General features: G+C 48.3%; 1 protein-coding gene and 1 long non-coding RNA gene across 14 annotated transcripts in view; one reads left to right on the top strand and one right to left on the bottom strand.

Moving 5' to 3' along the window:
• The window catches only part of CDK12 (cyclin dependent kinase 12), a 79629-nt gene that overhangs the window by 12507 nt on the left and 54927 nt on the right, over positions 1-12195 (bottom strand). For 3 of the 13 annotated variants that reach the window (XR_015244129.1, XR_015244130.1, XR_015244136.1), the window contains exons 15-18: positions 10000-10099; positions 9345-9489; positions 6736-6907; positions 5758-5827 (exon numbers count right to left, since the gene is read on the bottom strand). Coding sequence is in view for 1 of the 13 variants with exons in the window: in XM_086687195.1 (XP_086543321.1) it covers positions 10078-10106 (29 nt within the window). In the remaining 12 variants the exon portion in view is untranslated. Of the gene's footprint in view, positions 1-1720; positions 2325-5757; positions 5828-6735; positions 6908-8239; positions 8376-9344; positions 9490-9999; positions 10107-12195 lie in introns of those variants that run through there. The other 10 variants (XR_015244134.1, XR_015244135.1, XR_015244138.1 and 7 more) reach the window with 6 other exon arrangements.
• Positions 1982-3042, top strand: LOC147574338 (uncharacterized). The gene is made up of 2 exons (XR_015244139.1): positions 1982-2024; positions 2553-3042. It is a non-coding gene; the product is annotated as an uncharacterized LOC147574338 (long non-coding RNA).

Here is a 12195-nt window from a genome sequence, read left to right as displayed (position 1 = left end):
TCTGTGCTGACAATGCAGAACCTGCTTGGGATTCTCTCTCTCCCTCTCTCTCTCTGCCTCTCCCCTGCTGGCTCTCTCTCACTCTCTCAAAATAAATAAACTTAAAAAAAAAAAAGTAAAAGAGCTAACGTAGGTAAATATACTGGACAAACTGTAAAGTGCCTGGCAAATGCCAGAAGTTGCTACCCTAATGGCTGTCTCTCACAGCTGCATCTTAGATGATGAAGATATACTTCCAGGTATATCTGCCTGCCTAATGTGCTCCTGGCTTGAGGCATGGGAATGGGGGAGTCTGAGTCAAGGGATTGGGGCTACTTCCTTTCCAGGAGACTGCCACTTCCTGCTCCACATCATGAGGACAATCATGGACCTTGTTCCCAGCATACCCATATTCACATATTTGATCTAAAATTTCAGGGGACTCATAAAGTCTTTGAAGCAACATCAGCCCTGTTGACTCCATAAAAGTAATAGACTATTGTTATCAACCACTGCATACCTACTGAGTACCAGGCAGTGTCCTAGGTGCTTTACATATATTATTTCACTAAATACACTCATAACCTTAAGAGGTGGTATATCTGAATTTCACAGACAAGGAAACTAGGGCACAGAGAGGTTAAGTGACTTACTAAGGTAGCACAGTTGGTAAATGGCAGTGCTGGTGCTGGAACTCAAGGCTGTCTGCCTCCCAAACTTGTGATCTAACCATCACATACTACATTTAGAAGGACTGAGAAGGAATGCACTCCCAGAGCTAGTGTAGAAATTGCACTGAGGCCCACATCTGGGGAGGCCACTGAAAAGTAATCCTGTTTTTTCAATTCCCCTTGGGTAGGCACAGACTTAAACTCATCCCAGGCAGGAAAAAAAAAAAAATCTCTGAAGTAGGCCCATTCTGAAGTTTTATATCTCATGAATAAGTTTTTCCCTATGTCTAACTTCTATCTTTTTTGCTAAAATCTAATCCCTCTTCAAACCCTCATTTCCAGTAGGGACAGTGAATATATGACATGGTGCCCTTCCATGAAAGGTCCTAGGTCAGGAGAGGCTGGAGGAACTTCTCTTTCCCTAGTTCTGTTGAGGCCATGACTAAGATGTCTCAGTCCCCTTGGTGTCTTGGATTTGATCCAAGGTATCAAACCAAAAGATAAGCAGGAAAAAAATGGACCAAGAAGAAGAGTAGAAAAGAGTAGCCTAACCAGACCAAGGAGACCAGCATAGAGAATGGCTTAGGAGTCTCTTGGGACCTTAGTGCTGGGTTAGGTGTAAAGTTAAGGTGGGCAATTTTTCCCACCAGACTCAGCAGCCAGGTTTATGTTTGACATGTATCTAGCTGGGGAGGTCTGGCCACCATTCCTCATGCCAGAGTCTCTGGTTAGTCTCAATATGACATCTCTATAGAAAGGAGAGGGCTGGGGGTTCTGCCACTCTTTATTTACTCCTGTCTCAATACTACCTCACTGTGCTTGCTCAGGATCAGGCAGCCCAACTCGGGGTGCTTAGAGACGCCCAGGGAAGAGAATTATCTTGTGAGGAGGATGCTAGGATCTCAAGGCTAGGGCCAAAGCTCTTTTATCTCAACATGAGAGCCAGGAGGGTAACTAGAGCCTGAGTTTGAACATCCTTCCATCCCTCCCTCTCTCCTCTGTACACCACTCTACCCTGCTGGGGCCCAAGCATGCCCACTACTCACTTTGGCTTCCCTCACTTCACTTACCCTATGGACAGGAGAGGGTTAAAGGCATGGTATGGGCAAGCTATAAATTTCCCATCAGTGTGGGGAGAGTAGGACTGTTGGCAGGGAGGGGGTTGGGCTGGGGGGGGGAGGGGGGAGCTGGGAAAAAGCCAGGAGGTTGTCTCTAGGTAACAATAAACACTGCAAGCAAGGAGCAGCTGTTACACTTACTCTCTCTGCATCACAATGCTGAAATAACACTAATAAACCAGTGTGCCCAATGCGCAGGCATACACGCATTTAGGGCCGAGCCCCACTGCACCCTTAGAGCTGCCCTCTGCCTCAGGTCAGGGCTCTTACTGTCAGTGGACATACCAGTCTTGGCCTGGCTATCCTTGTGGGGAGGATGAGCACGAAAAGAGTCAGTCTCAGAGTCAGAGTGGCATTCTCAAGTCAGGAGGGTTGCAGAGGCTGGGGATTCTGGGTTCAGACCCTGATGGCATTCACTGGTGCAAAGAGTTCAAATGGGGTAACTCTTGGCTGGGAGTTGGGAGTAGAGGAAGAGAAAGAAAAGTGTAGGGAACAGGCCACTACTTACCATATCTTCTCAGATTGGAAGGGATGAGTTGGCCAGGAGTGGAGATAGCTGAAGGGAGACAGAAGAAAAGGGAGGCCAAGCAGAAAGTTTGAGAAAGAGGAGAAACATGTGGTATTGAGGAGTGATTCTAATATCTCTCCTGGGCCTAAACTCCCCACACCTGCCTACACCCACCTGGTGCACCCAGGCTCCCCCTCACAGCACCATTTCTATACCAGAGCCAGGTGATGTGTTGGCTCAGTTCAGGACTGAGCTTTATTATGGGTATTCCAGCAGGAGGCCCTGGGTTCCTGATGCTGCCAGGGAGAGCTGGGGGAGTAGAGATGGTCCCAACTCCCTGCAGGAAGAGCAAAGAGCGGCTGGTCTCTTTCTCCAACCAAAACCATCTCTGGATCTCCAGAAGCAGCCCAGCAGAGAGTCCCTCACCCCAGCTGGAGAGCAAAGCCACCAGCAACGAAACAGGCAAATGAAAATGGGCTCTGCCAGAGAATTCTCCTCCTCTTAGCCCATCCTTCACTGAGGTTAGAGGGAAAGTATTATTATCTGAATACTAGTATCAAAGATCTCTGTTTCCCTTTGCTGAAACAAGGAGGCCCCTGGGACTGTGGTCAGAGGCCTGAATGGTTCCCCTGGTCCACCTTCTGGCCACTTTCTGCTGATGTGGTCTCAAACACAATATCCTATCATCCCCCTGATTCAGAAAGGATGGAGAGGATGCACATTGCCCACCTGGCCTGTAAGAGATAAAGGAATCAGCACCTTTGAAGATCTATGGTGTCTGTTTCCAGGGAAGAGAGAACTGAGACTGTGGCAATCCTTCCAGGGAGGAGTGGCTGTGTCTGTCTGCACATGTGAATGCCCAGTACCCTTTGTGCAGCCCCAAAGGATACAATTGTATACTACTAGCCTAGCCTCTTGTGTCCTTTTCTCACTGGGAAGCCTCTTTCTGGGAATGCTCAGCCTTCCCTGATCTCTTCTCTCCCATTTCCCTCTATTCTTTCATAGCTGGGGCCTCTCCTTGACCCACAATCCATATGAGAGACCTTTATCCACACAGCTCAGAGTGGGGGAGAACTGGGGCAAAAGAGAGCTCTAATAAGCCTGAAGCCTCTTCCCCTCTTTTGTTTTCATAAGCTGCCCCCATTGCTATGAGTCACCAGAACCCTGAGCTCAGCTGAGCTGCCAGCAGCCTTCTCCCTCCTTGCCCTGCAGCAAGGCAGATATGCACCCAAAGGGCCCCAAGCCCACCACCTCACAGGGCCACAGCCTTTTCTTTCATCCCTAGGAATCAGTAACGCAGACACATTGAAATGAGTGAGCAAAGAAGTGTGAGAGACCCCAGCATGTGTTCTGTGCCAGAGCAGAGAGCCGGCTGCCTGCATGGTAGAGCAGAACCACCAACCAGAAGAGCTGGCACACTTGGGCACACAGCCTTGTCAGCATGTGAGAGAGGGTGCAGGAGAGGATAGGATAAGGAGGCTGTTTCAAGACCAGGCATCTCCTCCTAGCTCCCTCTCTGGTTACTGTTTATTCCCCTTGGCCTCTCTCCCTGGGTGCTGATGGACATCACAGCACTGCCACCTCTGAGGCACCTTCCTTCCCCTCCCCCATGGCTTTGGGAGCTAAAGAGGGGCTATAACAACCTTCGAGGTGTCAGGTGGGAGGTTCAGACATCTAGATGTCTTACCAACCCATGGGACATACTGAGGGAGAAGGAGGAAAGGCGGAGTCCCATCAGAGTAAAAGCTAAACCCTGGGCTAACACTGAGCTTGTTTTTCTCCAAAGTGCAGGGGATTCTGCTACCTCTGCCTCCCACTCACTTCAAGTCTACTCTTCTTTCCCAGCAAAGACTCAGCATTCCTTGTGGCCTCTAGACTCCAGGCTCTGACTCTGGGGCTGTAGATCTCCTTGCCTAAACCTTGGGAGTATGAGGCAGGGCTGGTGGGGACTACGGGAATGGAAGCCTCATTCCTTAGAGAAACATCCAGAATCTAGACTGAATGCTTTCAGGGCCTTTTGGACCCTCCACTATGCCTCTAATGTTGGACCGGGGCTGTACAAGGGTTGAGAAAGGGCCTACCGAAAGCCTGACCCGCTTTCTGCTCCTTCTTTGCTGTTCTTCTCCACTGCTCTGTTTCAAAAGAGAAAGAGCAGCTCTGTAAACAGGAGCCTCTAATAAATCTCATGAATAATATTCAATATGAACACCACCCCTCTAGGTTAGGCAGTCAGCCCCACAGATGGGACTATAGGCCTCAGTTCCCAAATTTTCCCTCTCTGTCTTCTCCCTGACTTTCCCAGACGAGAATTATCCTCTTCAATTCCCTGGCACAGTTCTCCCAGTTCTCACTACTATGGGCCCTTGGAAGTAGAGGAAGAGCTTGATGGATTCTTTCCAGACTGTCTTGGGGGAATGCGAAGGGTCCTTCTCACTTACTGTTTGTAGAGAAGGCAGAGAATGAGAGAACCAAGGAGATGACCCTGAAGGTCTACAAATAAGGGCGGTGAGTGTGCGGCACTTAGAGAGGCACATTCTGCTCTTCCTCAAGGACTCTGGGGATATAAAATGGGATACTAAGATAGAGAAGACAATTCTGGGAGTGGGGGAAAGGTGTTGGGGGCTTAGAGAGTGTGAGGAAGTTTCTACTCATGCTGCTTTCCAAGATCTCCCATCTTTGCCCTGACTCCAACTTAGTCTCCTGAAGCACAGAACACAGAATCTTGAATTTTTTGAGGAAGGAAGAAGATGCCAGGAAATGCCACTTTTGGCAACCTAGTGAGAAAGCCCCTTTTCTCCTTCATTCATTCCCTCCTTAACCCTAGTGTCTGAACAGTAAAGGAAGGAGGGAGCAGGAGTGTTGTGGAAAGTTGGAAACATGCCTCGCCCTTCTCTCCATTATGCACCAACCCCACACAAAGCCAGATAGGGCTTGACTAAATGCTCTGAGGCCATGACACTGCATGAAATGCAGGGGTATTTGTGACTTGGCTTCCAGAGCCTTGAGTTTTAACCCTGTCTCTGTTTTAGGCCTAGACATGGGACAAGAGATATAAGGCTACTCTCTACATTTCTGGGCATAATTTTGTCTAGTAGTTTAGACTGTGACAGGGAAACTTGTGATAAAATCTTTTAAAAAAAAAAAGCTCAACATTTAGTCACCTTTTGGAGATTTATTTTTTGATTAAGGAACTGGGACAGTTGGTACCTTCCCTGTGGACTTTACAGAGTATAGTATAGTAAAATTCCATGAGAGTGACGGACTCTTGGGGATCTGTCTGCTTGGGAGCAAGGGAATGGATGAGGTGACCTCTGGACCTGTATGAGAGAAATGTTCCCCCAATAATGCACCTGCCTAATGCCCTTTAGTTGCTTCTAAGACTTGGAGGCCAGAGATAAGAGACTCCAATAATAATCGTGCCAACCCTCTTCCCTTGACTTTCCTCCCCACATTCTACCTACCTGCCTACCTACCTACCTACCTTTCCTTGTGGTCCCAGGAACTCTCCAAATCCAGGAACTGATTTCCCCTCTCAGTCTCCATTTCCACTTCTGTAAAGTGAAAGGTTTGGCAAGATGAGCTCCAAGTTCTCTTCCTTGCAGCAGTATGATCCTATGAGTCACACCCCAATGGCACCAGGCCTCAAGTAACGTCCAGGGTGCTTCACTTATGTCTAAATGTACAGATATATCTCTGAACCTCTCACTATAGTCCCTGGTTCTGTGGTCCCTTTCTCTTGCCATCTCTCTTCAAGGACCTCAAAGTTCTGTCCCTACTTTCCTTTCACAGTTTTACATTACTCACTGGGACAAGCCCAACTGGAAAAGATCCCAGGAGCAAGAAAATAGCCTTACCTAATAACCTGGCTGCAATTTTGCACCTCAGACCCAAATCAGCCGGTACTATTCTATGCTTTTTGGAGGTCCTAGCAGTTGGGGGGAAGTCCTGGCAACTCTCCCCAGGACCTCCCCTCCTCCTCCACCTTACGATTCTCCTTGCCAGAACGCAAAGTGGCCAGTGATTGATGGGCCTGGGTTCCTGGTAACCGCACCCAGTGGCCCAATCCTCCTCCCTTACCCAATCCCTCCCCTGTCCCTATTCAGAGATCAGATTGTCTCATGTTGGTCCCTGAGGTCCCATTAATTAAAAATACATCCAATTAAATGGCAGGTGAAAACGTGCTATTGGAGCTCTCCACCCCCCTGCCCCAGCTTGGTCTCCCCCCCTCCTTTTAAGGCTCAGCTGTGCTTTGAGCTGAGAAAAAAAAAAAAAAAAAACACAGAGAAAGAGAGAGGGAGAAAGAGGGAGAGAGAAGAGGAAGACATAGGGGTGGGAGGATGAAGGGGGGCTGCTATTTGAACCTCTGCCAGGGTAGCATGTGCCAGCCTGGGAGGGTGGCACTGTGCCCTGGTGTCTAATTTCTGGAGGTGTGACTAGGTTCAGTCAGCTGGGTACCCACCTCCATTTCCCTTAAAGGGGCAGAGGGAAGTCAAAGGGTGTGGCTAGCTTCTAGGCTTGATGGGTGAAGGGCAGAAGTGTAAGTGGTAGAGGGCCCTTAGGACAGGGTGTGATGTTCAGAGTTGGGAGAGTCTGAGGTCTCCATCCTTGGCATATCCCTGTTCTTCTCCAACCTGCAAAGAAGATAATGAGAAGCCGGCTGGGACCCAGGTGGCAGGGCATGGCGATGCTCCCAAGCCAGGCTGTGCCTACCCCTACCCGCAGGAAAGCTGAGGGGAAAAAAAAAAAAAAAAAAAAAAACAGAGGGAGGGAGGAAGGACAGAGCCATAATTTGAGTGGGAGCAGATGGGTCAGATAGGATAAAATATATAAGGATGGATGTTTATATGAGCACCACAACACTCAGCACCTTCTAGGCAAGAGGGTCTGGAGGGATCTGTCCTATTTGCCCTTCTCTAGTCAAAAAGAAGTAGCAGTAGTATGAAGTCACCTCAACCTGGCTGCCTGGCAGGCTATGAGCAGGGTATTTCCCCTGACAAGCACTGGTCACTCATTCTCCTCCACACTTACCATGTCCCAGCATTTTGTCAGGTAAGGCATCTGTTCCACCCTCTGCCCCTCGGAAAGCCCTCTGGCCCCAAGCAGTGCAAAGCTAATGGGCACTGAGAGCTGTTGGGAGAGGAGCTAGGAAAGAAGGGATGAGTAAAGGTGGTACTCAGAATCCAGGCACCAGGGGGGTGTCTGCCAACCCAGGGCCCCCGCCTGGCCTCCCTGGCAGCCTCAGTACCTCCTCACTTCACTTTAACGCTAATTGGAGATTTTAATCTGCGCTGCTGCTCTGCTCGGGGTGCTGGGGGGAGTGCCAGCTGTGCAGTAATTCCAGCAGCACCGACTGTTTAATCAAGCTGTCCTCCTGGGGAGGGGCCCTCGGGCATGGGGGTAGGAGGGAGGAGGAGAACCTCTGTCATCTCCCTTAGCCTGTTCAGCCTGGAAGGGCTTCATGGAGACTGAGGATCAATTGTGGGATACCTCACCCCCATAGGGGCCCCATCACCACTCGGATCCTCAGCAGAACCATTACACCGTAAGGGGTTGGTTTGAAGCTCCAGGGCCAAAGTAGCCCCCCTCCCCATCTGGCTTTCTGACACCTTTTTTTTGGGTGTGCTCTGGCCACTCAAGCTGCAGACCTCTACTGGACCATCTTGAGTTCTGCAAGTCTGTGTTGGGGAGGTGATGGGGGCACAGAAGGCTGAACTTTCTCCCTCTCACAGTCCTCTCCCCCACATTCTCACTAACAAAGATATTTCTCTTACAATTTTGAGAGATTTTTTTCTCTGAAAATCACAGGTGCTCCCACCCTCTGGACCAGAAAGTGACTGTGTAAGAGGCAGGGATATAGTGGGGTGGACAGCTGAAACCTGCTACACCCTGAGGAAGAAAACCATCTACGCAAGAAGTTTGGTGTCTGGAGCTAGGGGGCTTCCCACGTTCAGCTGGAAACATACCGAGATGTCAGGCCACTAGGGTGGAGTGTTCAGGGTCTGAGTCCATTTTTAAGGAAGAGCAAGTGATACTAATTATTCTTCTGGCTTCTTGGGGCCTGGCTCTCAGGCTCTCTCTCAGGGTATTTCTGACCCCTGTCTTGGAGAAAGAATGCCCCTGTCACCTAAACGCTGTCTGCTAAGGGGCAGGAGTTTTAATTGGTCAGCAGCACCCTCATGTGGCAGAAACCAGGACTGCAGCTGCCCAAGTAGCCCAGCAACTTTGAGATATCAGACATCCAGGTTGACATTCAGTAGGCAGAATTATAAATATTGGTGCTCTCTGACTCATCAAGGTACCCGTGCATACTTACTGATTGACCACTTCTGGGGACATTTTATGCTTTCCTATCCTTCCATCTACTGCATCCTCTGACTCAAGGTATATGCCTATCAGAGAAGGAGCACCTCACCCAGAGCTGACACTTATTAGCGCTGCTGCTTGTGTTGTCTGGCTTGCAGGGGTGAAAGAGGCACTGCTGAGAGAGGAGGCCTAAGAGCAAAGGGTAAGCTGATGTCATATCTGATGGCAGAAGAGGCTCTGGCACCCTGCCAATTTTCTACAAGTGCCAGACAAGAGTTACCACCTGAATTCCAGAGACTATCACCTAGTGGTGGGTTTCTGCTGTACAGAAATCCATTCTTACTCCCTAGGGAGGTCTGGGAATGAACAGGGACAGATTATCAGAGCCTGAGATCCTTGTCCTTGAGAATAGACACCAGATAAACACTTTTCCCTCAAAAGATCCAGGTATTCTCCAAGGATGCCAGGCCACTGGGCAGAATGTACATCTGGGGCTTTAGACTTCTGGCCCCAAGAGAAATGCTACCTGTCATTGGACCCTTACCCTCCATGTGAAATCTCATCTGTTTACTGGTCCCTTCTTCCCACACCCACTAAATGGGGGAAATGGTTCTGTACTGTAGAAAGGGCTGGATATTTAACATCAGCAAGATCTTGCTAAAGATTAAAGCTGAAAGTCACAAGGCAGAGAACATCAGAGAGAAATACTCCCAGAGAGAAATATAACCCTGTTTGGGGTTGGTGGGTACAGAGAGGCAAACCTACCTGGCAGCAAGAAGAGTGGGGGGTGGGCACTAGAAGCTGGTGACCTGCCTGGTTCTGGGCAATGAAGATGGAGAGAAGCAGGCTTGTAGGTCTCTACTTCTGGTGCTTTGCACAATGTCTAGACAGGTGGGAGCTCCCATCAAACCTGGAAAGGAGGTAGAGAAGCTGATGGGAGGTAGTAAAAAGGGACAGTATGCCCAATCCTGACTCAAACGGGAGAGAAAACAACTTCTTGGGGAAGAAGAAGGCAAGGCTGTGCCTGTGTGTGTGTGTGTGTGTGTGTGTGTGTGTGTGTGCACGCATGCTCCCGGTGGGTGAGTGGGGCAAGTATTGGAGAGGAGAGGTTGAGAGTAGTCAACATCAGTACTCCATCAAAGAGGAAAACCCATTAGCTCAGTGGGCCAAGAGGAAAGGAGAAGAATGAAATGGCTTTTGGTGCTGATAAAGAGAGATACTTACTCTTACCAGGGGGAGAAATTGTCTGTGAGAAAGTAGGACATCATAATAGGGTCAAATAAAAAGCTAGGGAAACGCCTCTGGAGATCTTTGGGAATAAGAAACTTCCCTGAGACTAGTTGTATGGGGCAGGGGGAGGGGGGAGGGTAATCCTTTACAAAAGTAATCCTGAAGCCTCTGATTGGCCTGAGGTCCCTACCTGGCTTAGAGTCTATGAAAGAGACTGAATGTGTCAGGGCTCCAGATGCTAGGTGACTGATGGACTTCACCAAACTCCTCAAGGGCCATCCTTCCTGCTGCTGCCACCTGTAAAGGAAAATGACAGGTTACATTATGAGACAAGGGACTAGACACCAAAGAGAAATTTGGTCTTTCACCCAGGGAATATGGCCTTAGTAGGTAACAGTGATGGTGAAGATAACCATTCTTCCAATTCCCTCAAATCTGAATTCACAAAGCCCAGAAGGATTAAGAGGAACTTTAAGTATGCTTCCAGAGAGAGTTATAACTGTTCTAAGATGCCTACCTCTAGGGAACTAGCTCCCAGTCTGATAAAGTAAAAACAATGGTTCCTACACCTAAGAGGTAAGTTAGGAATTCAACACAACTAGAAGCTATGAAACCCAGAATTATAAAGGATGATGAAAGTTCAACGTTAATACAAAGTTAATGCAAGAAGGTGACTCAAGAGGAGGCCATCTAGTTTTAGATCAGATCACCAGCTTGTATTCAAGATTATCTGTTTTGTCTTGTCCAAAACAGCTTCTTCCAGAAAGGCTTGGAGGCAGGGGCGCCTGGATGGCTCAGTCAGTTAAGCATCCGACTCTTGACTTCAGCTCAGGTTATGATCTCACTGTTTGTGAGATCAAACCCTGCATTGGGCTGTGCACCAACAGCTCAGAGCCTGCTTGGGATTCTCTTTCTCCCTCGCTCTCTGCCCCTCCCCCACTCACGCTCTCTCTCTCAAAAATAATAAAAATAAACTTAAAAAAAAAAAGGCTTGGAGGAAAATACACAAGAAAGTCCTATGAGACAGAAAGGAAGTTTGTGAGGGGACAGCAGACTTGATACACTTTGGACAAGAAGGGCAGTCATATACATTCCCTACATAGGGAAGAATCTGCATGGGGACCAGATTCACGTTCCCCCTATATTATCAGTTGGGGTGTGATGGAGAAAATGTAAAGGTTATGCTTTGGGATCTGTTTCTTTGTCATTAGCAGACAATGTTCATTTTGCAGATCCTTCGTCCCTCTGACCTAGATTCATAACTCTGTCTCAATGCTGCCCAGTGGTACCTTTCTCCCTCTTAAGATTCTGATTCCAGCTCAGGGACTCTTTAGCATTTTCCTCCATGCACATCATTGGCTCTCAGACTTGTATGTTCAGAAAATAAGCATTGAAAGTGACTGTAGATACATCTCGGAGAAGTTCCAAAGGGGTAGTCTCAGCACAGAGCAAGAGGACTTCTGAACCTGTTGTGCATGTCAGTTCATTGAGCACACTATTTAGGGCTTAGGTAACAGCACAGCAACATACCCCTTCCTGCCGCCTCCTCAAAGGAGAAAACCAACAACTCAAAACTTAAATAATAAGGGGGGGGGGAGTAGAAGGTGCCCCCTCCAACCTCTTTTCCCTGTAATCTCAGAGAATATCTCATTTTACTCAGAGTTCTATAATCCCTTCTCTTGTTCAGAGACTCCCCTTAGTTTCCCAGTAGGTGAGATGTGTTTTCTTTCTCCCTTCCTTCTGATTTCGCTTTTCTACAACTGTATTGTAATATAAAGGAGCCAGAGTTGAGATTTAGGGTAAACTCCTGCTCTCCAAACCCCAGAGATGGTGGCAAAGTGCCCTTGGAACATGGGGGTAACTCCGAGGGCATTAAGATCTTTGGCCTTGGCTGCCACTTGTTTCCCAATGAACCAGAGCTCCTGACTAAATAAAAATTACATGTGTACAATTTGCATATTATAGAAAGATTAGTCTTTGAGGTAGAAACTATAAAGCTTCTCAGTTTTTCTACTAGTGTTTTTCACATCCACCTTTCCCCCCTCAATCCATCCCTCCCCCCTCAAAACCCTACAGCCCTTAGCTTCCTTTCTTGAGGAAGCTCATTGTTCTCAGGAGTTGGCAATCTTAAAGCTAGGGGTTCTATACTCAAGTAGGTTAAGATTATGGCCTCTTGGATTCCAGTCTTGGCTGGCTGCCACTAACTCACTCACTGTGAGACAGTGGGCAAGGCACTTCCCTTCCCTAAACCTGTTTCCAGGCTTGTATACCTAAAGAGTGAATTAGGTGATCTGTAGGTTCTCTTTCTACCTCTGGCCATCTATGATTCTTTGAGGAAAGACACACTTCCTTTTATCAGGAAGTGAGACATTCCTGCCCTTCACAC

This window comes from Puma concolor, chromosome E1, assembly GCF_028749965.1.
Source record: "Puma concolor isolate L17-30 chromosome E1, mPumCon1.1.hap2, whole genome shotgun sequence".
Taxonomy (NCBI): Eukaryota; Metazoa; Chordata; class Mammalia; order Carnivora; family Felidae; genus Puma; species Puma concolor.
Note: the sequence above shows the minus strand (reverse complement) of the source record. Positions and strands in the feature narration are given on the sequence as shown.